General features: G+C 42.9%; 1 protein-coding gene across 5 annotated transcripts in view; it reads left to right on the forward strand.

Annotated features, from left to right (window-relative positions):
- The window catches only part of LOC112216761 (ubiquitin carboxyl-terminal hydrolase 15), a 40,628-nt gene extending 14,844 nt beyond the window's left edge, over nucleotides 1–25,784 (forward strand). For 3 of the 5 annotated variants that reach the window (XM_024376815.2, XM_024376816.2, XM_024376819.1), the window contains 16 exons: nucleotides 1,937–2,026; nucleotides 11,985–12,126; nucleotides 12,614–12,787; nucleotides 13,519–13,677; nucleotides 14,629–14,853; nucleotides 15,532–15,615; nucleotides 17,386–17,480; nucleotides 18,102–18,290; nucleotides 19,355–19,470; nucleotides 19,775–20,083; nucleotides 20,296–20,366; nucleotides 21,527–21,642; nucleotides 21,888–22,037; nucleotides 22,486–22,589; nucleotides 22,815–22,903; nucleotides 23,015–25,784. In XM_024376815.2, the coding sequence (XP_024232583.1) occupies nucleotides 1,937–2,026; nucleotides 11,985–12,126; nucleotides 12,614–12,787; nucleotides 13,519–13,677; nucleotides 14,629–14,853; nucleotides 15,532–15,615; nucleotides 17,386–17,480; nucleotides 18,102–18,290; nucleotides 19,355–19,470; nucleotides 19,775–20,083; nucleotides 20,296–20,366; nucleotides 21,527–21,642; nucleotides 21,888–22,037; nucleotides 22,486–22,589; nucleotides 22,815–22,903; nucleotides 23,015–23,257 (2,356 nt within the window). In that variant the 3' untranslated portion in view covers nucleotides 23,258–25,784. The remainder of the gene's footprint in view (nucleotides 1–1,936; nucleotides 2,027–11,984; nucleotides 12,127–12,613; nucleotides 12,788–13,518; nucleotides 13,678–14,628; nucleotides 14,854–15,531; nucleotides 15,616–17,385; nucleotides 17,481–18,101; nucleotides 18,291–19,354; nucleotides 19,471–19,774; nucleotides 20,084–20,295; nucleotides 20,367–21,526; nucleotides 21,643–21,887; nucleotides 22,038–22,485; nucleotides 22,590–22,814; nucleotides 22,904–23,014) is intronic. The other 2 variants (XM_024376817.2, XM_024376818.2) reach the window with 1 other exon arrangement.
- Nucleotides 25,785–26,992: the final 1,208 nt, after the last annotated feature.

The following is a 26,992-nucleotide window of genomic DNA, read 5'->3' on the forward strand; positions in this document are numbered from 1 at the left end:
GAGCTGTGGCAAGAAGGTTTGCTGTGTCTGTCAGCGTAGTGTCCAGAGCATGGAGGCGCTACCAGGAGACAGGCCAGTACATCAGGAGACGTGGAGGAGGCCGTAGGAGGGCAACAACCCAGCAGCAGGACCGCTACCTCCGCCTTTGTGCAAGGAGGAGCACTGCCAGAGCCCTGCAAAATGACCTCCAGCAGGCCACAAATTGGCAGGTGTCTGCTCAAACGGTCAGAAACAGACTCCATGAGGGTGGTATGAGGGCCTGACGTCCACAGGTAGGGGTTGTGCTTACACCCCAACACCGTGCAGGACGTTTGGCATTTGCCAGAGAACACCAAGATTGGCAAATTCGCCACTGGTGCCCTGTGCTCTTCACAGATGAAAGCAGGTTCACTCTGAGCACATGTGACAGTCTGGAGACGCCGTGGAGAACGTTCTGCTGTCTGCAACATCCTCCAGCATGACCGGTTTGGCGGTGGGTCAGTCATGGTGTGGGGTGGCATTTCTTTGGGGGGCCGCACAGCCCTCCATGTGCTCGCCAGAGGTAGCCTGACTGCCATTAGGTACCGAGATGAGATCCTCAGACCCCTTGTGAGACCATATGCTGGTGCGGTTGGCCCTGGGTTCCTTCTAATGCAAGACAATGCTAGACCTCATGTGGCTGGAGTGTGTCAGCAGTTCCTGCAAGAGGAAGGCATTGATGCTATGGACTGGCCCGCCCGTTCCCCAGACCTGAATCCAATTGAGCACATCTGGGACATCATGTCTCGCTCCATCCACCAACGCCACGTTGCACCACAGACTGTCCAGGAGTTGGCGGTTGCTTTAGTCCAGGTCTGGGAGGAGATCCCTCAGGAGACCATCCGCCACCTCATCAGGAGCATGCCCAGGCATTGTTGGGAGGTCATACAGGCACGTGGAGGCCACACACACTACTGAGCCTCATTTTGACTTGTTTTAAGGACATTACATCAAAGTTGGATCAGCCTGTAGTATGGTTTTCCACTTTAATTTTGAGTGTGACTCCAAATCCAGACCTCCATGGGTTGATAAATTTGATTTCCATTGATAATTTTTGTGATTTTGTTGTCAGCACATTCAACTATGTAAAGAAAAAAGTATTTAATAAGAATATTTCATTCATTCATATCTAGGATGTGTTAAGTGTTCCCTTTTTTTTTTTGAGCAGTGTACATGGTTTGGCATGGAGCTTAGAGACAATTTTGATTTTTTTATAGCATATTTCTTGCAGTTTTATGCATTTTCCAATGGCTAATGCATTGTTCTTCTGTTCAACCATAACAAAATCAATGGGCATGTGCATTGAATGCCCGGTTTTTGGAGTTTTCGATCTCCCTGACTCTAGCTTTCTTTGTTAGTTCTCAAAGTTGGTATTATTAAATCATAGTTCAATATCTTTTATGCATGATTTTTATCTGGGTTTGGTAATTTAAGTTGACATCTTTTTCCATCCCTAAAATTACCGCTTGGATGGCCCGCCTAAGAATTTCCTATATAGAGCAAACCCTGTGATCAGCTCCAATTACTATAATTTCCTCAATTTTAAAGGGATAGTTGGAGATTATGGCAATGAAGCCCTTTATCTACTTCCCCAGAATTTGAGGAACAGTTAGCATGCTAACTGTTCCTGCAGACTTCCAGTCATTGGGCTAACGCTAGTTAGCATTAGCTCGTGAAACTACCTTTAACTAACTTCATACTGGACGCAGAGACTCATTGTATCCACAATGATATTCTGTTGCAGCTTGTGATATTGATAGAAATGGCAGACGCCCTGCAGTACCTGGACCCGAGTTTGAAAACCCCCGGTTTAACCTATTTCCATACTTTTTGAATGAACCCTCCATCTCTCAAAATCCTCTTCTTTGAGAGCCTTTATCCTTTCTCTCTAACTCATGATTTTCTTTATCTTTTGAAGGTCATCTGGTACTTCCAATCTTTCTGCTTTGCCAAAGATCTCCCCTTCATCTCTCACAAACAATCATAACAGCAGCTTCAACAGCAGGAAGTAAGGACTATTGAGCATAGAGAGGGTTGTCTAATTGACTGACTGGGCTGGGGCACATAGAGCCATAGAGAGACACTACGGAATTCAGCAAACTCTGAAGATGTCGAGTTTTGAACATCAGCGATCTTGGTGCCAAAGGTTCTATCTAGGCAAAGAGTACAAATTAGAATGTTATTGATTTAATGGAATGTTTGGTGCCAATATGAAGGATAGTTTGTGGACTCTGTACATCTATGGCTCTGGGTTAAGGCTTGAGGTGGTTACAGTGCCTTGCGAAAGTGTTCGGCCCCCTTGAACTTTGCGACCTTTTGCCACATTTCAGGCTTCAAACATGAAGATATAAAACTGTATTTTTGTGAAGAATCAACAAGTGGGACACAATCATGAAATGGAACGACCGTTATTGGATATTAAACTTTTTTAACAAATCAAAAACTGAAAAATTGGGCGTGCGAAATTATTCAGCCCCCTTAAGTTAATACTTTGTAGCGCCACCTTTTGCTGCGATTACAGCTGTAAGTCGCTTGGGGTATGTCTCTATCAGTTTTGCACATCGAGAGACTGAAATTTTTTCCCATTCCTCCTTGCAAAACAGCTCGAGCTCAGTGAGGTTGGATGGAGAGCATTTGTGAACAGCAGTTTTCAGTTCTTTCCACAGATTCTCGATTGGATTCAGGTCTGGACTTTGACTTGGCCATTCTAACACCTGGATATGTTTATTTTTGAACCATTCCATTGTAGATTTTGCTTTATGTTTTGGATCATTGTCTTGTTGGAAGACAAATCTCCGTCCCAGTCTCAGGTCTTTTGCAGACTCCATCAGGTTTTCTTCCAGAATGGTCCTGTATTTGGCTCCATCCATCTTCCCATCAATTTTAACCATCTTCCCTGTCCCTGCTGAAGAAAAGCAGGCCCAAACCATGATGCTGCCACCACCATGTTTGACAGTGGGGATGGTGTGTTCAGGGTGATGAGCTGTGTTGCTTTTACGCCAAACATAACGTTTTGCATTGTTGCCAAAAAGTTCAATTTTGGTTTCATCTGACCAGAGCACCTTCTTCCACATGTTTGGTGTGTCTCCCAGGTGGCTTGTGGCAAACTTTAAATGACACTTTTTATGGATATCTTTAAGAAATGGCTTTCTTCTTGCCACTCTTCCATAAAGGCCAGATTTGTGCAATATACGACTGATTGTTGTCCTATGGACAGAGTCTCCCACCTCAGCTGTAGATCTCTGCAGTTCATCCAGAGTGATCATGGGCCTCTTGGCTGCATCTCTGATCAGTCTTCTCCTTGTATGAGCTGAAAGTTTAGAGGGACGGCCAGGTCTTGGTAGATTTGCAGTGGTCTGATACTCCTTCCATTTCAATATTATCGCTTGCACAGTGCTCCTTGGGATGTTTAAAGCTTGGGAAATCTTTTTGTATCCAAATCCGGCTTTAAACTTCTTCACAACAGTATCTCGGACCTGCCTGGTGTGTTCCTTGTTCATGATGCTCTCTGCGCTTTTAAGGGACCTCTGAGACTATCACAGTGCAGGTGCATTTATACGGAGACTTGATTACACACAGGTGGATTGTATTTATCATCATTAGTCATTTAGGTCAACATTGGATCATTCAGAGATCCTCACTGAACTTCTGGAGAGTTTGCTGCACTGAAAGTAAAGGGGCTGAATAATTTTGCATGCCCAATTTTTCAGTTTTTGATTTGTTAAAGTTTGAAATATCCAATAAATGTCGTTCCACTTCATGATTGTGTCCCACTTGTTTTTGATTCTTCACAAAAAAATACAGTTTTATATCTTTATGTTTGAAGCCTGAAATGTGGCAAAAGGTCGCAAAGTTCAAGGGGGCCGAATACTTTCGGAAGGCACTGTATGTGGGGATTTGCAGTTGCCTGCATGGTTTATGGTTTTTATCTGTTTTCACAGCAGTGTATTCTATCATGGGTCCAACGAGCTTCGGGTAGTAAACTGTATTTGAATGTCATCTCAGATTAAGTCATTATCTATTGACGGAATTATGGCTTAATTGACATTTCAATCTTAACTAATTTGATTGAAGAAGAGTAATTTTGTGTGGGTGCTTCGAGTGAGAATCAATAGCTCGTGTGAGCCTCATGCAACCCAGAAACTCTGAGACCTTGGTTGGACACCACTGCTGTGGGTGTGGATTGTGTTGTCACTGTCCAGTAGTTGAACAATAGCCTAATAGTAGAGGAATGTTTTATTTTCCACTGTAGTTGTGAACCATTGCATGCTGGAATGGGTGTAATATCAGTGTCACTCAACACTGTAGGTTATTCTCACTGAAGGCTTGTGTGCGGAAATAGGCTATGTGCAATTTGATTTTACCCGGCATCTGAGAAATACGGGCACACTACTGAGAAATGTATGTATGTATGTAGCACACTTACGGTTCGAGCACGTCACTGTTTTCACCATTGCACACTAATGGTAGATGTATTTCCATATTGTGTTCTTGTTTCTGTGGACTCCATGGTGGCGATGTGGGAATAGGATCTCCCTGCAGATCCCCTTCCTGTCAACCCACTCCTCACTGTACAGTGCCAGCTTGGTCCGCTCTGGGATTGAATAATGGATAGGGTGCTATTTTAATCTGGGATGTTTCAAACCAGGTTTAAGTATGCTAGGATGCGTCTTTTGTCTTTGACTGTTTGATTGTGGATAGGGTGGGACAAGATGCATATGTTCTGAGCCACTGTCCCTAGACTCCCTGTGTACAGTGAGTCCTTTCATTCGCATTTTCTATGCATTCCCTCTTCTTCCTCTCTCTCTGAGCTTATTGTGCTGCATGTTCTGCAGTCCCTGTGTGACCTTCAGAATGCATTTCATCTGCACTCTCCCCCTTTCCACCTCCGCTCTCTCTCGCTCTCTGTGTGTGTTGCGACATAGATGCCTACTTAATTATTCTCCTCACATCCTCCTCCAGCTATGCTCTCTACTCAGGCTACAGTAGATTCTTAAGGAGACCCAGTTATATGAATACCTAATTGCATATTAAAGAAGCTAGCTAGCTACTAGAGAAAGTACCTGTATTTGGCCACAATGCATTCTTCAGCCTCAGCAGGAATTCTCTGCTGTCAGGCCCCCTCTGTCACCCCCCCTGCTATTTACCCTCCCTTTTCTTGAGCTCTCTCATCCCTCTATCTTGATAGGAACATCCCCTTTCTATCCTTTACCCATCTGTCTCTCTCCTGTACCCCTTCCTCTCTTTCACCCTACATCTCTCCTTCTCCTGTACCACTGTACTCCACCTCTATCTTGTCTCCCCTCTCCCTTTACCACTCTTGCCCCTCCCTCGCTCTCGCTCTCTCCATCTGTGTACCTCTACTTCCTGAAGCGGATTCTTGACCATCGTCGTAGCTTAGCTAGCTGCTGCTATAAATAGGCTATCCTTTGGTAGCAGCAAGGCAGAGCACACGTCAGGGCAGGGGCATGCTAGAGGGCAGGGCAGGGATTGACACTGTCACATAGCAGGGCTCGGAGAGCGAGTGAGAAGAGGCACTGCAAAACTTGAACACTAACGGAGAAGGAGGGAGTTTTTTTTCCGTTAGCTGTGTTTGACTGTGTTGTGCTCGGGACGGGCCTCGCTTTACTGTGCCTCTCTGCTGCGTGTCTGAACTGAACTGGGATTTAGCTCTGGGACCAAGGCCTGGGCAAGGAGTGAGCTGAGCGACAACTGGACTTTGGGATCGGATTAGGACTGGATCGAACTAAGCCCCGGACTAGGGCCGCGTTATGGAGATGGATTTTGTGAGGCTGGTGTCGGATGGTTAGAGCGTTTGAGATGAGATGCTCCTGTGCTGCTGGTGGTGCCTGAGGACAGAGCTGAGGACAGAGCTGAGGACAGAGCTGAGGACAGAGCTGAGGACAGAGCTGAGGACAGAGCTGAGGACAGAGCTGAGGACAGAGCTGAGGACGAACGCCTTGACAGATTTAGACAGGAGCAGGGTGGTGGTGGAGAGAGAGCTGAGCTGTGAACAGGCTGCAAATGCTAACACTTCTACTGCTGGGGCCGGTGGTGGTATTACTGGTGGTGCTGCTACACCACCCCTTGATCAATGGGATGCAGCGTCGCCCCACTCCCAGAGGTCTGACTGTTGTTGCTGTTGCAAGGCCTTTTGCTGTACCTCATGGCTTTAGGGTTGAGGCTATATGCAAAGTGTGTTGTCTTTAAGATGTGCTGACTGTGTCCTCAGGTTTAGAGTAATTATTGGGCGCTAGGGTTGGGCGACAACAACCTTTTGTCCTATCGTTATTATCCATAAAACATTGATATATGAATCTATCGCCCGCATTAGCCACACCCCCAACAAGTAAAATAACAAATAAGCCTTTTAAATATCCGCTAAAACAAAAGTTGGGCTGTGGCACGAAATCGAATGAAACTATGGATTTTGACGAAAGATGTTGAAAGCCTGGGCAGAGGCTAAGTTCAGGCAATGGCAAATCTTTGGGGAGCAGTGACTGTCTGAATGATCTCTCTTACCGTAGTGAGCTAGGTTACAGGCCAAATCAAACTACTTCCTAAGCGCTTATGGCAGACTGTTAGTGAACACGCTAAATTCCGAAAAACAGTTAATTCACTGAAGCCAGGTAATTCTGCTACTTCCCTGCCTAAACTTTTTCAGTAATAATGTAGGAAATTGCTAAGATTTATGATGCTTTTAATCAGCATTTTATCTCTGCTGGTTTCCTATTTAAAGAAATGGTCATCATACTGGTTTTGGCCAGTCAGTTGACTGTTTGTGCCCACATACAGCTTCCAGTTGCCTCGATGGATAATCAGTCAACCTCACATGACTTGGAAAATGTTAGTCTCGGTTTTTCTTTTTGGCAACTCAGAGAAACAGCAGTTATTGCCCATTTATTAGCTATTGACACTAAGAAGTCATTAGAGGCTGACATTTTGGACCTGTCTTTGCTTAAGCATGCAGTGCCTCTCATTGCTGGCATAGTAACACACTTTTTAAAATGTAACTTTAGTATCAGAAAATATTACAAGTGTGGAAAGCAGCTTTGGTGCTATCACTCCGTAAGGGTGGGGATAGTAGTGATCTCGATAATTATCATCCCATTTCCAGGCTCCCCTGTCTTGCGAAAAAAAACTTGAATCATTGGACCACAAACAGCTACATTATTTTCTATCTGTAAATGGTGTACTTAATGTTAATCAATACGGATTCAGAACTAAACATAGCACCACTACGGCTACCATGCTTGTTGTAAATTATATTGCAAATGCCTTAAAGTTTTGTGCTGCCATGTCTGTTGAATAAGCTGTCCTGGATAGGGTTGAGAACTGATGCTTGCCAATGGTTTCATAATTATCTCAATGACAAGGTATATGGGATCAAATCTGAGTTCCTTGACTTGCATAAATATTTTTTTTTACAGTCTACTGTATATATATAAATATATATATATATATATTAGTAATTATTTAGATGCAGATAGTGTTGCTCAGCTTTAATATTGCAGACTGACTTTTATCAATGTAATTGTTTGCCTAATTCCCAATCCCCCATATTTTATTTAAATATATTTTCCTTATGGTTCCCTAACCCTACCACTCCTCCCCTAATTGGAGTAAACTAATGGAAAATACTTAGACTTCTACTTCCAATACATACATACATTTAGTTGATTGATTTTCACCACATTTTGTTATTGTAAAATGTATTTAAAAATATTTTTTAATCGCTAATCTTCACACAATACCCCATAATGACAAAGTGAAAACAGGTTTTTAGAAATGTTGGCAAATGTATAAAAAAAAAATAAACAGATACCTTATGTAAATAAGTACTCAGACTCTTTGCTAAGAGACTTAATTGAGCTCAGGTGCATCCTGTTTCCATTGATCATCTTTGAGATGTTTTTACAACTTGATTAGAGTCCAACCCTGGTAAATTCAATTGATTGGACATGATTTGGAAAGGCACACACCTGTCTATATAAGGTCCCACAGTTGACCGTGCATGTCAGGGCAAAAACCAAGCCCTGAGGTCGACGCAATTGTCCGCAGAGCTCAGGGACAGGATTGTGTCGATTTACAGATCTGGGGAAGGGTACCAAAACACACAGTGGCTTCCATCATTCTTAAATGGAAGAGGTTTGGAACCACCAGAACTCTTCCTAGAGCTGGCTGCCCGGCCAAATTGAGCAATCGGGATCGAGGGAAAGATCCAGGCTGTATCACAACAGTCTGTGATTGCCATAGGGCGGCTCACAATTGGCCCAGCGTCTTCTGGGTTTGGCCGGTGTAGGCTGTAACTTACAATTACGGCCTACACCGGCCAAACCTGTAAGTAAGAATTTGTTCAGCTGACTAGTCTAATTAAATAAAGGTTACATTTATAAAAGTAACAGAGCAAAGTACAGAGGTCCTGTACAGCTAAGACAACGCAGGAGTGGATTTGGGACAAGTCTCTGAATGTCCTTGAGTGGCCCAGCCAGAACCTGGACTTGAAACAAAATAATTGTGTAGCTACGCTCCGCATCCAACCTGAAAGCGCTTCAGAGGATCTACAGAGAGGATCTGCAGAGAAGAATGGGAGAAACTCTCCAAAAACAGGTGTGCCAAGCTTGTAGCGTCATACCCAGGAAGACTTGAGGCTGTAATTGCTGCCAAAGGTGCTACAATAAAGTACTTAGTAAAGGGTCTGAATACTTATGTAAATGTGATATTTCAGTTTTTTCCTGTTTTGATACATTCACAAAAATGTTTTTTTTGGTGTGGACTTTGTCATTATGGGGTGTTGTGTTTAGATTGATGATGGCGGGGGGAAACTATTTTAATCCATTTTAGAATAAGGCTGTAACAATGTGGATAAAGTCCAGGCCTGAATACTTACCAAATGCAGTGAATAATTTTTACGTCCACTATACATTTTACTTCAGTTATCCCTCTTTTCCTTATAGTCCCACCCTTCAGCTACCCTCGACCTTTTAATTTATCTCTTTACCCATCCAGTTTTGATTTCTACCTGCCATATATTTTTCAACTGTGCTGCTACCACCTGGGTACTCTACCATGCACCTTAGAGGTTGCTGTCCTATGTGCTGTACAGAGTCGTGGAACACTGGTCACTTAATAATGTTTACATACTGTTTTACCCACTTCATATGTACACTAGATGACCAAAGGTTTGTGGTCACCTTGTGGAACGTCTCATTGCAAAATCATGGGCATTAAAATGGGGTTGGTTCCCCCTGCTGCTATAACAGTCTCCACTTTTCTGGGAATGCTTTCCACTAGATGTTGGAACATTGCTGTAGGGACTTGCTTCCATTCAGCCACCAGCATTACTGAGGTCGGGCACTGTTTGGTGATTATGATGAAGGTGCTACATTGAAAGCCACTGAGCTCTTCAGTAAGGCCATTCTACTGCCAATGTTTGTCTATGAAGATTGCATGGCGGTGTGCTCAATTGTATACACCTGTCAGCAACGGGTGTGGCTGAAATAGCCATTTGAAGGGTTGTCCACATACTTTTGTTTATAGTGTATGTACTTTATTCTAGTTGATCCCTATACTCTAACTATTGCTGGACATGTACTATTCAGATATACTACATTTTCTATCCTTAAAATGTCAAAACATCCCATGTATGTATGAGCACACAGCCATGCAATCTCCATAGTGAAACACTGGCAGTAGAATTGCCTTACTGAAGAGCTCCTTGACTTGCAATGTGGCACTGTCATGGATGCCACCTTTCCAAGAAGTCAGTTTGTCTAATGTCTACCCTGCAAGAGCTGCCCCGGTCAACTGTAAGTGCTGACATTGTGAAGTGGAAACGTCTAGGAGTAAAAGCGTCTCAGCCGCTCAGAACGGGACCGCCGAAGAACGTAAACATCGTCTGTCCTCAGCTGCAACACTCACTACCGAGTTCTAAACTGCCTCTGGAAGCAATGTCAGCACAATAACTGTTCCTTCGGGAGCTTCATGAAATGGCCGAGCAGCACCGCACACAAGCCTAAGATCACCATGCGCAATGCCAAGCGTCGGCTGGAGTGGTGTAAAGCTCTCCGCCATTGGAATCTGGAGCAGTGGAAACACGTTCTCTGGAGTGATGAATCACGCTAAACTATCTGGCAGTCCGGCGGACGAATCTGGGTTTGGCGATAGCATTGTCTTTATGCATCTTTTGCACTATACTTTGGGCAGGCCTGCATAGTGCAACCTGTAAAGTTTGGAGGAGGAATAATTGTCTGGGGCTGTTTTTCATGGTTCAAGCTAGGTCCCTTAGTTCCAATTAAGGGAGATCTTATTGCTACAGCATACAATGATGTACTAGATGATGGGCTTCCAACTTTGTGGCAACAGTTTGGGGAAGGCCCTTTTCGGTCAGCATGACAATGCCCCGTTCATAAAGCGAGGTCCATACAGAAATGGTTTGCTGAGATCGGTGTGGAAGAACTTGACTGGCCTGCACAGAGCCCTGTCCTCAATCCCACCGAACACCTTTGGGATTAATTGGAACGCCTAATCGCCAGACATTACTGCCCAACCTCACTAATGCTCTGTGGGCTGAATGGAAGCAAGTCCCCGCAGCAATGTTTCAACATCTAGTGGTAAGCCTTCTCAGAAGAGTGGAGGCTGTTATAGCAGCAAAGGGGGGACCAACTCCAGATTAATGCCCAAGATTTTGGAATTAGATTTATGATGAGTAGGTGTCCCCACACACACACCACAAGACTAACAGTATCTCACACACTGAACAAAAAATGTAAACATGTAAAGTGTTTGTCCCATGTTTCGTGAGCTGAAATAATGTCCCCGAAATCTTTCATACGTACATAAATCTTATTTTTAAATTTTGTGCACAAATTGTCTACATCCCTGTTTTATTGAGTATTTCTCCTTTGACAAGATAATCCATCCACCTGACAGGTGTGGTGTATCAAGAAGCTAATTAAACTGCATGATCACTACACAGGTGCACCTTGTGCTGGGGACATTAAAAGGCCACTTTAAAATATGCAGTTGTCTCAACACAATGCCACATGTCTAAAGTTTTGAAGGAGTGTGCGTTTGGCATGCTAACGGCAGGAATGTCCACCAGAACTGTTCCCAGAGAATTGAGTGTCCATTTCTATACCATAAGCCACCTCCAACGTCGTTTTAGAGAATTTGGCATAAGATCCAACCGGCCTCACAACAGCAGACCATGTGTAACGACGCCAGACCAGGACCTCCACATCCAGCTTCTTCACCTGCAGGATCGTCTGTGGAGGGGTGGGGGATTTCTTGGGTGTATTTCTGTCTGTAATAAAGACCTTTTTGTGGGGAAGAACTCATTCTTATTGGCTGGGCCTGGCTCCCCAGTTGACAGCCCTGCCCAGTTGTGAAATCCATAGATTACGGCTTAATTTATGTTGCATGTTTTATTTTTGTTATTGTTTTTATTTTCATCTATCACATCACAAAGTTGTCACCATCTGTTGGCTGTCAATAATTGTCAATAGACAATGCTATCATAATATCACCCGACCCTATTGGGAGCTGTGCTATATACTGTAGGTGTTTTCATTTTTTTATGTTGGTTTCAGCTTTTTGTTTTTATTGTACAATTGTGTTCTCTTACTTTGTACCTTTCTCCCCACATTGAACGAGAATTTAGAAAGACCTTATGAGAAGAAATTGTGTTTGGGGGGTTTGAATTGAAATGTTTAAGGTTTGTGTGTGGGCACTAGCCTTTGTATTTATTAAGGATCCCCATTACTCTTTCTGGGGTCCAAACAAGATTAAGGCAATTACTTAACAAAAATAAATTGAACGGTACGTCATTCAAACAGCACATTATTACGCCACTACTTTATGCCTGCATTTGTTTGGTAACATCCAGTAATTTTATCCAGCCATATGAAATAGGCTAAGTCCATGTTCTCTATTTATTCCTGACTGATGTTATGTAACCTCTTCAGTGTGAAAAACTCCAGCTACAGCCTTCCGTCCTACCACCCTTATAACAGCTATGAGTGCTCCGAGGGCAGGCAGAGTGAGCGGGCTGGCCTGTGTGGTCTTTCCAACCTGGGAAACACCTGCTTCATGAACTCTGCACTGCAGGTACCATACCCTAACCCCTCAACTTGCCCAATAATGTTTGTACCATGTTTTGGGCTGCTATCATGTTGTGTTGTCATGTGTTGCTGCCATGCTATGTTGTTGTCTTATGTAGTGTTGTGGTGTCTCTCTTGTCGTGATCTGTATTTGGTCCCTTTTATTGCAGCCCCTGCCCCTGCAGGAGGTCTTTTACCTTTTGGTTGGCCAACATCGTAAATAAGAATGAGTTTTTTTACTGACTTGACTGGTTAAATAACAGTTAAATAAAAATATACATAAAACTGTTAACTCTGAAGTGTATGCATTGGTTTTAATTGTATCATGGCAGGAATAGCTGCGGGTATTGATTGACCTTTGGCATTGAAATATACTGGTGGTTTAGGTGATTCCTTTGACTGTTGGATTTTCTCATTATTCCCTGTCTCTTGCATATTTTACTGCTTCTTTTCCCACCTTTAATCGTTTTTATATATTTTATATTTTTCTGCAGTGTTTAAGTAATGTACCTCCTCTCACCGAGTATTTCCTGAAAGACAAGTACAACGATGAGTTGAACGAGGACAACCCTCTGGGAATGAAAGGGGAGATCGCCAAGGCCTACGCTGAGATCACCAAGCAGTCGTGGTCTGGGAAGTACAGCTACGTCACACCACGGCCTTTCAAGGTAATTTTCGGCACCAGGGTTGGTGTCGAGTCCATTTCCATTCCAGGCATTTCAGAAGGTACACTGAAATTCCAATTATCTTCAATGCTTTTTAATTGAGAAAATGTGTAATTGGAATTTGGTTTGCATTCTGAATTGACTGGAATTTAAATGGAATTGACTCCAACCCTGTACTGTACCCATACCAACTTCTGAAATTCACATGGTCTGAAAGTTGTTCCCTCACTTCTGCCTTGATTCTGGATTGAAATGCAACTATGATGTGCCCAATCCCAAATTGACCCTTAGACCCACAAGCCACAACAACCGAGTCTCTTGAGCAGTGATGTAGTGGTAGAAAGAATGGGTGAGTAAATACTGATTTCCGTTCGTGGTGAGTAAAGTAACGCTCCCTATACTTTCAATCTGGTTTTCCTCAATCTGGTTTTCCGCAATGGGTGGGTAAACATTCACGCAAAATAGAAAAGGTGCGTAAACGGTGTTTACGTGCGTTTACCATCGATTACACCACTGCTCTAGAGTAGATCAGAAAGGATCTCACACGTAAGAAATATGGCAATATTCCTACTTTGCTAACTGACAGGCTACAGGTTGGTGGAATCTGTGCTATTTTGCTTGCTTCCACCAATTCAATCTACACAAGTTCCCTAGGGGTGAGGTGTCAATTTGGAATTTCCTATAGATCTGTTGCTGAACCTGTTGTGTGTGTCTATGTTCTCCCCTCCCTCCAGACCCAGGTGGGTCGCTTCGCCCCCCAGTTCTCAGGCTACCAGCAGCAGGACTCTCACGAGCTGCTGGCCTTCCTGTTGGATGGTCTACACGAGGACCTGAACCGCATCAGGAAGAAACCCTACATCCTGCTCAAAGATGCTGAGGGCAGGCCTGACAAGGTCTGTTACTGCTAGCTTGCTGTCACTCTTTATTTTATTAGTTTAGTTTCATTCGCTTTACAATTTGTCAGGGACCATGCACAACAAATACATTGCACCACAACTACAGTACACAGCTGGGCAAATTGTTCTCTGTGGTCCCAGGTAGTCTTGCTCTCTCTGGCACTCAACACTCATTCAGTTGTTGTTGTGCGTTGATTGTTTAAATGGAAATCTTTATCTTTAAAGCCACAATCTTGAGTTTGGTGTTTCAGCCCAATGAGGCATTTCTATTCAAGAATCAATGGGTATATCGTTAATATTAATGACCAATTGAATGGCAGGAAATATGCCAGATCTTGCGCCAACTCTATAACCTCATTATCGACTCTGTAGCCAATGTGTTTCTGAAGGAGAACCAGTCGCAGTGGGAGCAAACAGTGTTCACACCTCCAGTCACTCCACTGTGTCATTTTAGTCTGTTGAAATGGTGTCTCATAGCCTTGAGACATGGCTGTAACAACCATTATTATAGTTTATAGTCTGTCTCGGCTATGTTTCTGATGGCATTGCTTTTCTTCCCTTCTGTAAGACTGTAGGCATGTATCTAGAGTAAAACAATTAATAAAAACAGTGTACCACTCCATAGTGTTCTCTTGGCTTATGTCAAAATGGTATCTCAGCCATATCCCTCCCCTCTGTGTGACGACTGTAGGTGTTTGCCAAGGAGTTTTGGGAATAGTTGTACCACCACCCACTCCATGTGTCCCTTCACTGCATATCTAAATAGTTTGAGTCTTTCCCTTCCCCTCTGTGTAACTGTATGTCGTGGCTGAGGAGAAAAGCAAAACCAGTAGTGGGAATTAAACGATATCATAGTACTATACCTCCTCCAGACACTCCATTGTTGCTATTTCACCCTTTGTCAAAAATGGTTCCTCACTATCTTCCCTCCCCTCTGTGTGTCTGTAGGTGGTGGCCGAGGAGGCGTGGGAAAACCACATCAAGAGGAACGACTCCATCATCGTGGACATCTTCCACGGCCTCTTCAAGTCCACCCTGGTGTGCCCCGTCTGCGCCAAGGTCTCCGTCACCTTTGACCCCTTCTGCTACCTGACACTGCCGCTGCCCATGAAAAAGGAGCGCACTCTGGAGGTCTACCTGGTCAGGCTGGACCCCCTGGCCAGACCCACACAGGTAACTATAGTATCTGGGTTGTATTCATTAGTGCACACTGTTGCAAAAGCTTTTACAACTGAAAACAAGAACAAATGTTTCTTATTGGATAGCACCTCCCCGTTTTGGCCTGTTTGCTTCTGTTTTGTACCTAGAGAAAATGACTAATGTCAGTCTGGACCCCTGACCAAACCCACACAGGTAACTATAGTATCTGGGTTGTATTCATTAGTGCACACTGTTGCAAAAGCTTTTACAACTGAAAACAAGAACAAATGTTTCTTATTGGATAGCACCTCCCCGTTTTGGCCTGTTTGCTTCTGTTTTGTACCTAGTGAAAATGACTAATGTCAGTCTGGACCCCTGACCAAACCCACACAGGTACAGAGCTGTTACCGCCTACCTAGAAATTAGTCATCCTTCACATATTGTGGTCACCCACAATATTCTCTGCTTTTTAATGGATATCCTCTGAAGTGGATTTGAGTATTTGTAATCAGCTTATGCTCTGAATAGGGACAGAAGGAATCTGGAGGGAGGTCCTTTTTATCAATACATTTTGAAGGCTTGGTGTATATTTAATGAATCTGCAGCTATTCATTCTTCATGGGGTTTGGGAAATTCTGCTCCTGCGGATTAAGTTATGAGTTGATCTTAGGACCCCGGCTTAATGGCCATTTGTCTTTCTCTGTGTTTCAGTATAAACTGACTGTGCCCAAGGTGGGCTACATATCAGACCTCTGTACTTCGCTCTCCACTCTATCTGGTGTCCCTGCTGAGAAGGTAAGATAGACACACACACACACACACACACACACACACACACACACACACACACACACAAACGTCTGTCCTGCCTGCTCTTAACTAAATCAGTTCTCCCTCATAAAATTGTTTTTCAACCTCAAGGGTTTTATACCTGGTTAAATAGAGGCTAAATTAAAATGTACGCTCTGGAATGGTGTACAGTGCATTCGGAAAGTATTCAGACCCCTTCACTTTTTCCAGATTTAGTTACATTACAGCCTTATTCTAAAATTGATCAAATTATTTTTTTCCTCATCAATCTACACACAATACTCCATAATGACAGTGAACACAGTTTTTGGGAAATTTCAGCAAATTTATTACAAATAAAAAACAGATACCGTATTTGAATAAGAATTCAGACCCTTTGCTATGAGACTCAAAATTGAACGGATTCAATTTATCATCCTTATAATGTTTCTACAACTTGATTGGAGTCCACCTGTGGTAAATGCAATTGATTGGACATGATTTGGAAAGGCCCCACAGTTGACAGTGCATGTCAGAGCAAAAACCAAGCCATGAGGTTGAAGGAATTGTCCGTACAGGATTGTGTCGGCACAGATCTGGGGGATGGTACCAAAACATTTCTGCAGCATTGAAGGTCCCCAAGAACACAGTGGCCTCCATCATTCTTAAATGGAAGAAGTTTGGGACCACCAAGACTCTTCCTAGAGCTGGCCGCCTGGCCAAACTGAGCAATCGGGAGAGAAGGGCCTTGGAAGTGACCAAAAACCTGATGGTCACTCTGGCAGAGCTCCAGAGTTCCTCTGTGGAGATGGGAGAACCTTCCAGAAGGACAACCATCTCTGCAGCACGCTGCCAATCAGGCCTTTATGGTAGAGTGAACAGACGGGAGCCAATCCTCAGTAAAAGGTACATGACAGCCCGTCTGGAGTTTGCCAAAAGGCGCCTAAAGGACTTTCAGACCATGACAAACAAGATTCTCTGGTCTGATGAAACCAAGATTGAACTATTTGGCCTGTATGCCAAGCGTCATGTCTGGAGGAAACCTGGCACCATCCCTATGGTGAAGCATGGTGGTGGCAGCATCATGCTGTGGGGATGTTTTTCAGCTGCAGGGAGTGGGAGACTAGTCAGGAGCGAGGCTAAGATGAATGGAGCAATGTACAGAGAGATCCTTGATGAAAACCTGCTCCAGAGCACTGAGGATCTCAGACTGGGGCAAAGGTTCACCTTCCAACAGGACAACAACCTAAGCACACAGCCAAGACAACACAGGAGTGGCTTTGGGACAAGTCTCAATGTCCTTGAGTGGCCCAGCCAGAGCCCAGACTTGAACCCGATCAAATATCTCTGGAGAGACCTGAAAATAGCTGTGCACCGACGCTCCCCATCCAACCTGACAGAGCTTGAGAGGATCTGCAGAGAAGAATTGGAGAAACTCCCTAAAAACAAGTGTGCCAAGCTTGTAGCATCATACCCAAGAACACTCGAGGCTGTAATCGCTGTCAAAGGTGCTTCAACAAAGTACTGAGTAAAGGGTCTGAAAACTTATGTAAATGTAATATTTAAATGTTTTATTTATACATTTGCAAAAAATCTAAATCTGTTTTTGCTTTGTCATTATTGGGTATTGTGTGTAGATTGATGAGCAAAAAAAGCTATTTAATCAATTTTAGAATAAGGCTGTAAAGTAACAAAATGTGGAAAAAGTCAAGGGATCTGAATACTTTCCGAATGCACTGTGTACTTAAGATGTTTTTATTTTCTTTCCAAATTCAGATGATTGTAACAGATATCTACAACCACCGGTTCCATCGTATCTTTGCCACCAATGAGAACCTCAGCAGCATCATGGAGAGGGATGACATTTATGTGTGAGTGTCAGATACAGACTTTTCTGATGAAGGCAGTTGGATGAAGCACTGTCTACTCTCCCTCAAGTGTTAGATCTGAAAAACCTGGGTCATATTCATTAGGCACCAAACAGAAGGGCATGGACTGAAACCAGAAGGGACTACCTGAACCTGTCCAATAGGAAACACTGTTTTCCTTTGCAAAACGTTCTGCTTACGGTATGCCCGAATGAATACGACCCTTAACTTACCAAAGATGCAAACATCTGCAACACATTCACCCTACCCTATAGTTCTGTAGTTTTGAGGTGGCAGTGCATTTGATCTTAGTAACTAACTTAACGTAGCATGCATCTGAGCGGGGTTTCTTACCTTCTTGTTCAGACGAGAAAGAAAAAAATCTGCACAGGTTCTCTTGTGCACCGTTCAACCAATCCAGTAAATATGGAGGAGGAGTTAAGATGGAGTGTCGCCTTGTTAACATGCAAAAACGGAAGTCACGTCACAGGCTCTTTCCATTTCCCCTGAAAACCGGATGCATCTGGTTGTTTCCAAGTCCGCAGAGGGTGGTTCTTAACTGACTTGCCATAGTAAATAAAGATTAAATTAATGGGGGGGAAAATAACTCTCCTTGTTGTACAGCTTTGAAGTGGCAGTGAACCGGCAGGAGGACACAGACCATGTGGTGATCCCAGTCCACCTTAGAGAAAAGTACAAGCAGTCAGGGTACAACCACACCTCCACTCCTCTGTTTGGCCAGCCCTTCCTCATCACTGTCCCCAGAACACTCAGCGAGGACAAGCTCTACAACATGCTGCTGCTACACCTCTGGTGGGTCACACGCACACACACGTGTTCTACAACAGTATTCAGACCTTTACTCAGTACTTTGTTGAAACACCTTTAGCAGCGATTACAGCCTCGGGTCTTCTTGGGTATGACGGTACAAGCTTGGCACACCTGTATTTGGGGAGTTTCTCCAATTCTTCTCCACTAATCCTCTCAAACAGGGAGCGTCGCTACACGGCTATTTTCAGGTCTCTCCAGAGATGTTCGATCAGGTTCAAGTCCGGTCTCTGGCTGGGCCACTCAAGGACATTCAGAGACTTGTCCCGAAACCACTACTGCGTTGTCTTGGCTGTGTGCTTAGTCATTGTCCTGTTGGAAGGTGATCCTTCACCCCAGTCTGAGGTACTGAGTGCTCTGGAGTAGGCTTTCATCAAGTACTTTGCTCTTTTCATCATCTTTCTCTCGATCCTGATGCTCCCCGTCCAAACTGACAGAGCTTGAGAGGATCTGCAGAGAATAATGGGAGAAACTCCCCAAATGCAGGTGCAAAACAAAGTACTGAGTAAAGGGTCTGAATACTTATGTAAATGTGATATTTAAGTTTTTGCTTTGTCATTATGGGGTGTATTGTGTTGATTGAGGAAAAAAATACAATTTATTCCAAAAATCACATACATACACTACAGCAAGCTTTACAACATGCTATTGCTACGCCTCTGGTGAGTAGGTAACCATCTCAGAAACTGCCATTAACTACCCTTGTGCTCTGCGCTCTTGTTAATTACTTAGCCTAATTGTGACCGATGTTGATGTAAAAATGAATATATTAATACATTTGATTGCTCTTTTCATTGTTTCTAAGGAACCTTTTTAGTTTCTAGTGTAAACAAGGCTTTGACACAATGTCCCGATTTGTATGTTTTCTCATGAAATGTTTTCTCCTCCTGGGAGCACTGATGAACTGAGTAATAACAGCACTGAGGGTGGATGTTTCTTTCTTCGGGGGGAGCATATAAATGATGTTGAGCAGTTTGATGTTGTTGGACTATGTCTGTATGTTTTGAATGGGAACTGATTATATTAGTGTTTTGTGTTGTATGGTGCAGTCGGTTTTTGCGTTCTGTCGTTGAGGAGGAGGACACTGAGGAGACAACCCCTTCTTCAAAACAACATATTGTCAATGGCAATGCTACCAATGGGGTCCTGGAGGAGGGCTCTCCCAGTACGTAACACACACACGCTCAAACAGACACACTTACACATGCACTCACCTGGGACTTTTCCTGAACAATGTGTTTGTTTCATATGATTGTGTTCTGTGTTTCCCTTTGATGTATTTTGTAATTGATGTGTAAATAGATGTGTAAATAGATATGTATAGTGTAATTGTTTTATTGATGTGTTCATGCAGGGCTCGTCTGCGAAAGAGACTATGGTCTCAGCATTAAATAAAGGTTAAGTAAAAAATGTCACCCCTGTCGATAAAGCTATTCCAAAATCTGATCAGCTGATCCACTCCATTCCAGGCGAGATGGAGACTGATGAGCAGGATGGAGATGACGAATCCAGTCAGGACCAGGAGCTGCCCTCTGAGAATGACAACAGCCAATCAGAGGACTCTGTGGGTGGTGGGGACAACGAGCTGGAGAACGGGGTTGGTCCAGGGGGAGAGAACTCGGGGACCAAAGGTCACCAGAACCAAACGTCTATGACGATGGGGGAGAAGAAGAGATTGTTTACATTCCAGTTTAACAACATGGGCAAGACTGACTTCAGCTTAATCAAGGAGGAACCGCGGCACATCCGGTTCGACGAGGGACACCTCAGACTCAGTGGTAAGATGGGCATTTTACATATGGTACGCAGATGAAGTTGAAACCCTCAAATAAAGATAATAACATGGTAACATTCTAGTAACATTATACTTATTGTAAGCACAAAGCAGTGCCTCTACTAGTTCTTAATGCCCAATCCACCTTTCTTGTTCTGTTATATTCTCACCTTTACATTGAGTCTTTAAGGGGATATTGCTCTCTCTCTGTAACAGACCAGTCCTATCTCTCTTTGGACTGGGAACCAGAGGTCAAGAAAAAACACTTTGATGAGGGTATCACGGAGGTAAGGCTTTCTACTCTCCTCTAACACTAGAAACCATTTTACTTACACTACCCTCTGTATTTATTTGGACAGTGAAGATAAAATGTGAAAATATGGCCCTATACTCCAGCATTTTTTTATTTGAGATAAAATGTTTCATATAAGGGGTGACAGTACAGAATGTCACCTTTTTATTTGAGTGTATATTCATACATATGTTTTACCATTTAGAAATGAAGTCACTGTGTATCTAGTCCCCCCATTGGAATACTTTTTTCCCCCATAAGTATTTGGACAAATTAACTTATAGTGTATTAAAGTAGTCAGAAGTTTAGTATTTGGTCCCATATTCCTAGACTATATCAAGCTTGTGACTCTTCAAACTTGTTGGATGCATTTGCAGTTTGTTTTGGTTGTGTTTTGGATAATGTTTTGCCCAGTAGAAGCTGAATGGTGAATAATGTATTGTCATTTTGGAGTCACTTTTATTGTAAATAAGAATAAATGTTTCTGAACACTTCTACATTTTTTATTATTTTTATTTTTATTTTTTCACCTTCATTTAACTAGGCAAGTCAGTTAAGAGCAAATTCCTATTTACAATGATGGCCTGCGGGGATGGGGGCTGTATTTTTATTTTTAAAAGACATGAATGTGAATGGTACCATGATTATGGATAATCATGAATATTGATACGTAAGAAAGTTACAGAGCCACAAAGATCATTATCCCCCAAAAATATTAACCACCCCTGTTATTGGTAATGGTGAGAGGTTAGCATTTTTTTTGGGGGGTATGATTTTTGTTCCTCTAACTTTCACTCATCATTATGACATGTGACATTGATTGCTGTCGCCTGATATGAAACATTTGATCTAAAATCAAAAACGCTGGAGTATAGAGCCAAATTTACAAATGTTTGCGTCTCTGTCTAAATAAATACAGATTGGTGTACAGTATATCAATTCACGTCAGACTGTGTCTGTCCTTATGCATTCAAACTGAAATAGTGTTTCCCAAACCTTGTGTGCTAGTTTGTAGATCAAATAGTTAGAATGGCTGGAGGTATATGAGGAGAGACTTGGAAAACACTGTTGAAGAATTAATGTCTCTCTTTAAGCCTTGGATGGTAATAATACTGTACTAAATAAGTAATAACACATCTCACTGTCTGTGAACAGGACTTTGAGAAGCATGAGAGCATGGAGTATAAGCCTCAGAAGAAAGCCTTCTTCAAACTGAAAGACTGCATCGAGCTGTTCACCACCAAAGAGAAGCTCGGAGCTGAGGACCCATGGTGAGACTTAACTTCATATTGTCAAGGCTAATAAAGAAAATAATGAACATTTAAAAGAATAGTTCTCTCAAAATAAATATTAACATGTTTTAACAAGATATTAATCTCCATTAACCCAGAACTAAAATCTTCTGTAATTTGGGCTGATGCGTAATTTGTCCTGCCTGTCTCAGGTACTAAGAATGTGTATGCTTTAAAAAAAAAAATTGTCACATAAAATATAATAATTCATGAATCTATCCCAGGTACTGTCCAAACTGCAAGGAGCACCAGCAGGCCACTAAGAAGCTAGACCTGTGGTCTCTGCCTCCAGTCCTGGTGGTCCATCTGAAACGCTTCTCCTACAGCAGATATATGAGGGACAAGCTGGATTCACTAGTCGACTTCCCACTCAGGTACGGTTTTGACCAGACGGACATACTTTTCTGTCAAAGTTTATGAACAAGTATAATTGTGTAAATTAAAAACATCCAGCTGTTTCCCTGTGGCTTAAAGGGATGCTTCTGGATTTTTGTCTATTTCCCCGGTGTCCGATGAACTTGTGGATACAATTTTTATGTCTCTGCGAGCAGTTTGAAGGAAGTTGCTGACCTGCATGCCCATACACTTCGTCATTGTGCTGACGCTAGTTAGCATTGGCTGACAAAACTACCTCTAACTTCCTTCATACAGGACACAGACATAAAAATGGTATCCACAAGTTCATCTGACTCTGGGGAACTAGTTAAAGGTTAAAGGGCCTCATTGCCTAAATCACTTATACAAATGTTAAATATCTCTTGAAGAGAAAACAAGGAATTCTCTCCCTCATGAATGGTTCTTTGTGTGATTTTTTTTGTCCAGTGACATGGAAATGTCAGAGTTCCTGATCGACCCTAATGCTGGTCCCTGTCGCTACGATCTCATTGCGGTCTCCAACCACTATGGAGGCATGGGAGGAGGACACTGTAAGTCTGAATTTAAGTCTTTTTATTTGACAATTTAGTCATAAACACTAGAAGCGTAATGTGAATTTGAACGTAATGTGTATTCAAAATTGTAAATTCAGACATTGCTAGCCATGGTCTTATCCGAGTTGATTCAAACAAGGAAGTTGAATCAACAGTCTTAAATCCATGCTTGCTTTTAGCAGACAAATGCTCATCTTCTCATCTTATATTTGGGACACATAGATACTGCTTATGCGAAGAACAAGGATGATGACAAGTGGTACAACTTTGACGACAGCAGTGTCTCTCCAGCCAACGAAGATCAGATAGTGGTGAGTTCCATAGTCTTCTAACATCTTGTCAGATACACAGCACTGCCCAGTGTGAATTGAATGTGCACTTCATATATGTATATATATGTGTGTGTGTGTGTGTGTGTTCAGTCCAAAGCAGCGTACGTGCTGTTCTACCAGCGCCAGGACACAGTGAAGGGAACAGGCTACTTTAATCTGGACCGAGAGGAGGAGGAGGAGGAGGAGGAGAGAGAGGAGGATGGAGAGGAGGTGGAGGAGAACAGAGAAGGGAAGGAGGAGAGGAAGAGCGTCACCTCATCCCAGGGAGCCTCTGCTTCAGTTCAGAGCGACGAAGAGGATGTCAACGACAATGTCACCATGAAAACCAAATGAGCTGGAGAAACGGAGACAGAGCGAGAGACAATAATATCCATCCTAAGCCATATCGACAGACACAGAGCAGTGTGCCAGGCCTGAGGCTGATCTCTGACACCATCCAGGCCTACAATGAGTGGGCTACCAGGGGAAACTAACCACTGAGAAGTTTGTTAGTGCTGGAACACCGAAGCAACATTACTAAAGAAATCAGGGCCTATAGTTGTCTGTGGTCCGTCCGACCGGTCTTATTCGGGTCGCAGTGATTCTCCTCCATGTCCATTCTACATGAATCATTCACTCTGGAGGAAAAAGATGTCAAGCTCTGTTCTGATTCTGAACAAGGACATCATACTGAAATCGAATGGATCCATTAGAAGTGTTAGGAAGGCCAGAGTTCAGTTCATCATAGTATCAAACACAGAATGTCACAGTCAAGTGGTGTCACTGCTTTGGCGCTTCGAACCGATACTCCCTCTCTCCCACCCACCTGCTTTAATTTGGTTATGTTTTTATATTTCTGAGAGAGCAATGCATTGGCATACCATTATTTTTAAGCTAGGCCTTGTAAATATTTTTTTTGAATGAACACTGAATTATTATTATTATTATTAAGTTTTCATGATGCGCTGAAGCCTTTTTGGGGATTCGTCCTTACACTTTTATTTTGTTGCACAGTCACCTGCACTCCCATTTTGCTTTTATAATGAATTGTATATTAGTGCCACGTACTGCAATTGTTTTACAAATTACTCTGAGCCAAGGTCTTCTCAGTTAAAACGCTTTGAATGCTGCCTTTAAACACTGTGGTCAACAGAACACGCATCCACACATAGTGACTGCTCTGTGTAGATTAGGAGTGCTGATCTAGGATCATTTTCAACCTTTATGATCATAATGAATAAGGTTATATGGACAGGGGGGACCTGATCCTAGATCAGCCCTCCTACTCTGCTTTGTGTATGTGAGGAGGAAGAAGAAGAGCAAAATACATTTCATAATGTAAAACAGCCAAACTAGTCATGTGGTGAACTTCCATTTAGACACACAACTAATGTACACAATATGAGCCTTGTGATTAAGTTCTGTTATTTTTTTTTCTTCCGCTGGTCACTACAGTAAGTATCCTCCAAGCCGCATGAAGCCACGGTCAAGGTCCAGAAACAACCCTTAAACCCCTAGACACTTTTGTAGATCTGAAATTATCAGATGGGGATGAGAAATGGGGCGGAAAATGCACCTTACCTGTCACATGACAAGGTGGAACTACTACCATATTGCTTACATCCAATTCTTTCAGATCTTCATAAGTGATTAGGAGACGTGTTTGCTTAGGAGGTAAGGGCTTTTCTGGATCGGACCCACCTCTCAGGCTTTATGTTGCGTTACTAGCTTTACACGGCTTATTGAGCCTCTCCTCCACTACCTGCTCCTTCTAGAGGCTTTTTGAGATTATGAATATTGGTGATACATTAGATTTCTGTCTCTTGGTTGGATCACCTCAGCCTTAACTCTTAATCTCAGAATGTAGCCTTTAGCACATTATTACGTCACGTTGTCTGTGCATGGCCCCGAAACACAAACGCACGCGCACCTACACTTAAACAGGACATACGATACATAGGACACCAATACGAGCTGAAACTCATTCCTACACTCACAGGAACACTTATGTACACACCCTCACACCCTATCTTTGCTGTCCCCAATAGAAACATCCATGAATAGCGACCGCTGCTACCGGAAATCAACCAATTAAAAATATTTTAAAAAATCAAACACGAGAGCCGGAATGTATGCTGAATGACTGACTTGAACTGATCCACACCAGGTTTTTTTTTTTTTTGTGCCTCTTGTCTTGCTTTGGTTAAATGTGAGGGGGGAACTAGTAGGGGGTTCATTACCTTTGATAGAAATACCTGGGTACTGCTGTATGTGTCCTCTCTTCCAAGGGAAAATAATGCTTCATTGTGGTTGGTGTGTGGAGTAGGGTCTTTCTCTCTAGAGAGTGGGAGGGATGGGTGGATGGTTGAATTACTGATCAGCCTGAGTGGGTGAGATGTGGTGATTGCATATAGCATATATAGTACTGTACATAAGAGTTCACTCTGTGAGTGCACATTTGATAACATTTATTTATTTATATGGAAGCATTTAAAAAATAATAAAACATATATTTAAAGACCTTGGCAAGATCGAAGATGTAATGGGGATTTGGGTTCATAGACCACAAATTCGGGGTTTTGTCAGAAATGGCGCCCTATACTGCATAGAGCTCTCGTCAAAAGTAGTGCCCTATATAGGGAATAGGGTGCCATTTGGGAGAGACAGAATTCTTACCTGTGCTTTTCTCTTCTGGGTGATTGGATCTTTTTGACAGGATGTTCTATTGTTCTGATTTTTTTTGTAAAGGTGAATATATTCAGGCATCCTTTGCATGACATGGGGGTTTCCAGGTTTGGCTGCGCTTGAGTTCACTTGGGTTTACATTTGAAATGTGCATGTATATTTACACACAAACTTCAATAAAGTTGTGTAAAGCCTAGAACTCTTTTTTTCTCTGTAAACTATTCGGAATTTCCAACCTTAAGGTTGTGTAGGCTATATATTTAACTTGATTGATAATGACTCGGATTGGGTGTTCGTGCCCTCGGGAGGTAAATGTATAACACAGGAGCATTCCTGGCTCAACCAAGAAATTGGAAGTAGAGGTTGAAGCTGGACCATGACTGGCTATTATGGCCTATTCATACTATACTAAAACATATTTTGTCCGAGGTTCTGAGGTGTTGAAGCTCAGCACAAACATAGATGACCATTTTGTCTGACTGACTTGCTTATCCATTAGAGACTTCTTCAGAATCGGTCTGGTGCATTTTAGAATTTCACCCAAAATCGCAATGGCCAACATTTTGCGCATGAATTGAAATACTACCTTTCCTAATAACCAATACGAATGGAGCTGTTCTTTACGCCCAGTCTGACGTTTCCCGCGAATTGTATCCACAGTTGATCGCATACTACTCATTCCCTTTCCACACGGATCGCGGAAAGGAGCTGGAGCACACTGACAGAGTATGCGGCAACTTGCGCAAGACCGAGCTGCGCGCGCGTGTGCATTTTTCTTAAAAGCTCGACTGCACAGATAATTGTTCTGCCTTTATTTTTTTCTTGACAAAGGACATGGGGAGATGGCTGTCTGCTACTTGCGCCGACTATACGGTGTGCGCACAAGACAATATTGCGTTGCTGGGCTGGATCAACCAATCACAATTATAAGGTTGTGTGTATGCCATTTAACTGTTCGTAATTATTGGATTGTGATAAAGCTTTGTCGTAAAGTATTAGGCTATAGTGGTATTCAATATTCTCCCTGTATTAATTCCTATGGTCTGTAAAATGTCACATCTTTCATTCGAGACCGCTGCTACGCTGTGTAGCCTAGGTCTAAAACGAGAACTTGGCCGAGGCATGATGCAATGTCCAGCCAAGTCATTTTCGGGGAAGGGCAGTGAAATCAGGAGACGGGGACTTGGGTGGGATTTCAATTGCGTTTTATGCATGGGAAGTGTTTAACGATACAGATACTGTATATGACCGCGCCATCATGGAACAGTTCATTCATATGGTCATTCTGAACCGTTTGGACAGGAGGCAGACACACGGATGACACCGCTGGTTCGTTCCTTTCCGCTGTGCTCCGGCTGAGGTAGTAGTTTGTGCTGTTGGTCGGGTTGTGACATGGCCTGCTGT

This window comes from Oncorhynchus tshawytscha, linkage group LG17 (assembly GCF_018296145.1).
Source record: "Oncorhynchus tshawytscha isolate Ot180627B linkage group LG17, Otsh_v2.0, whole genome shotgun sequence".
NCBI lineage: Eukaryota > Metazoa > Chordata > Actinopteri > Salmoniformes > Salmonidae > Oncorhynchus > Oncorhynchus tshawytscha.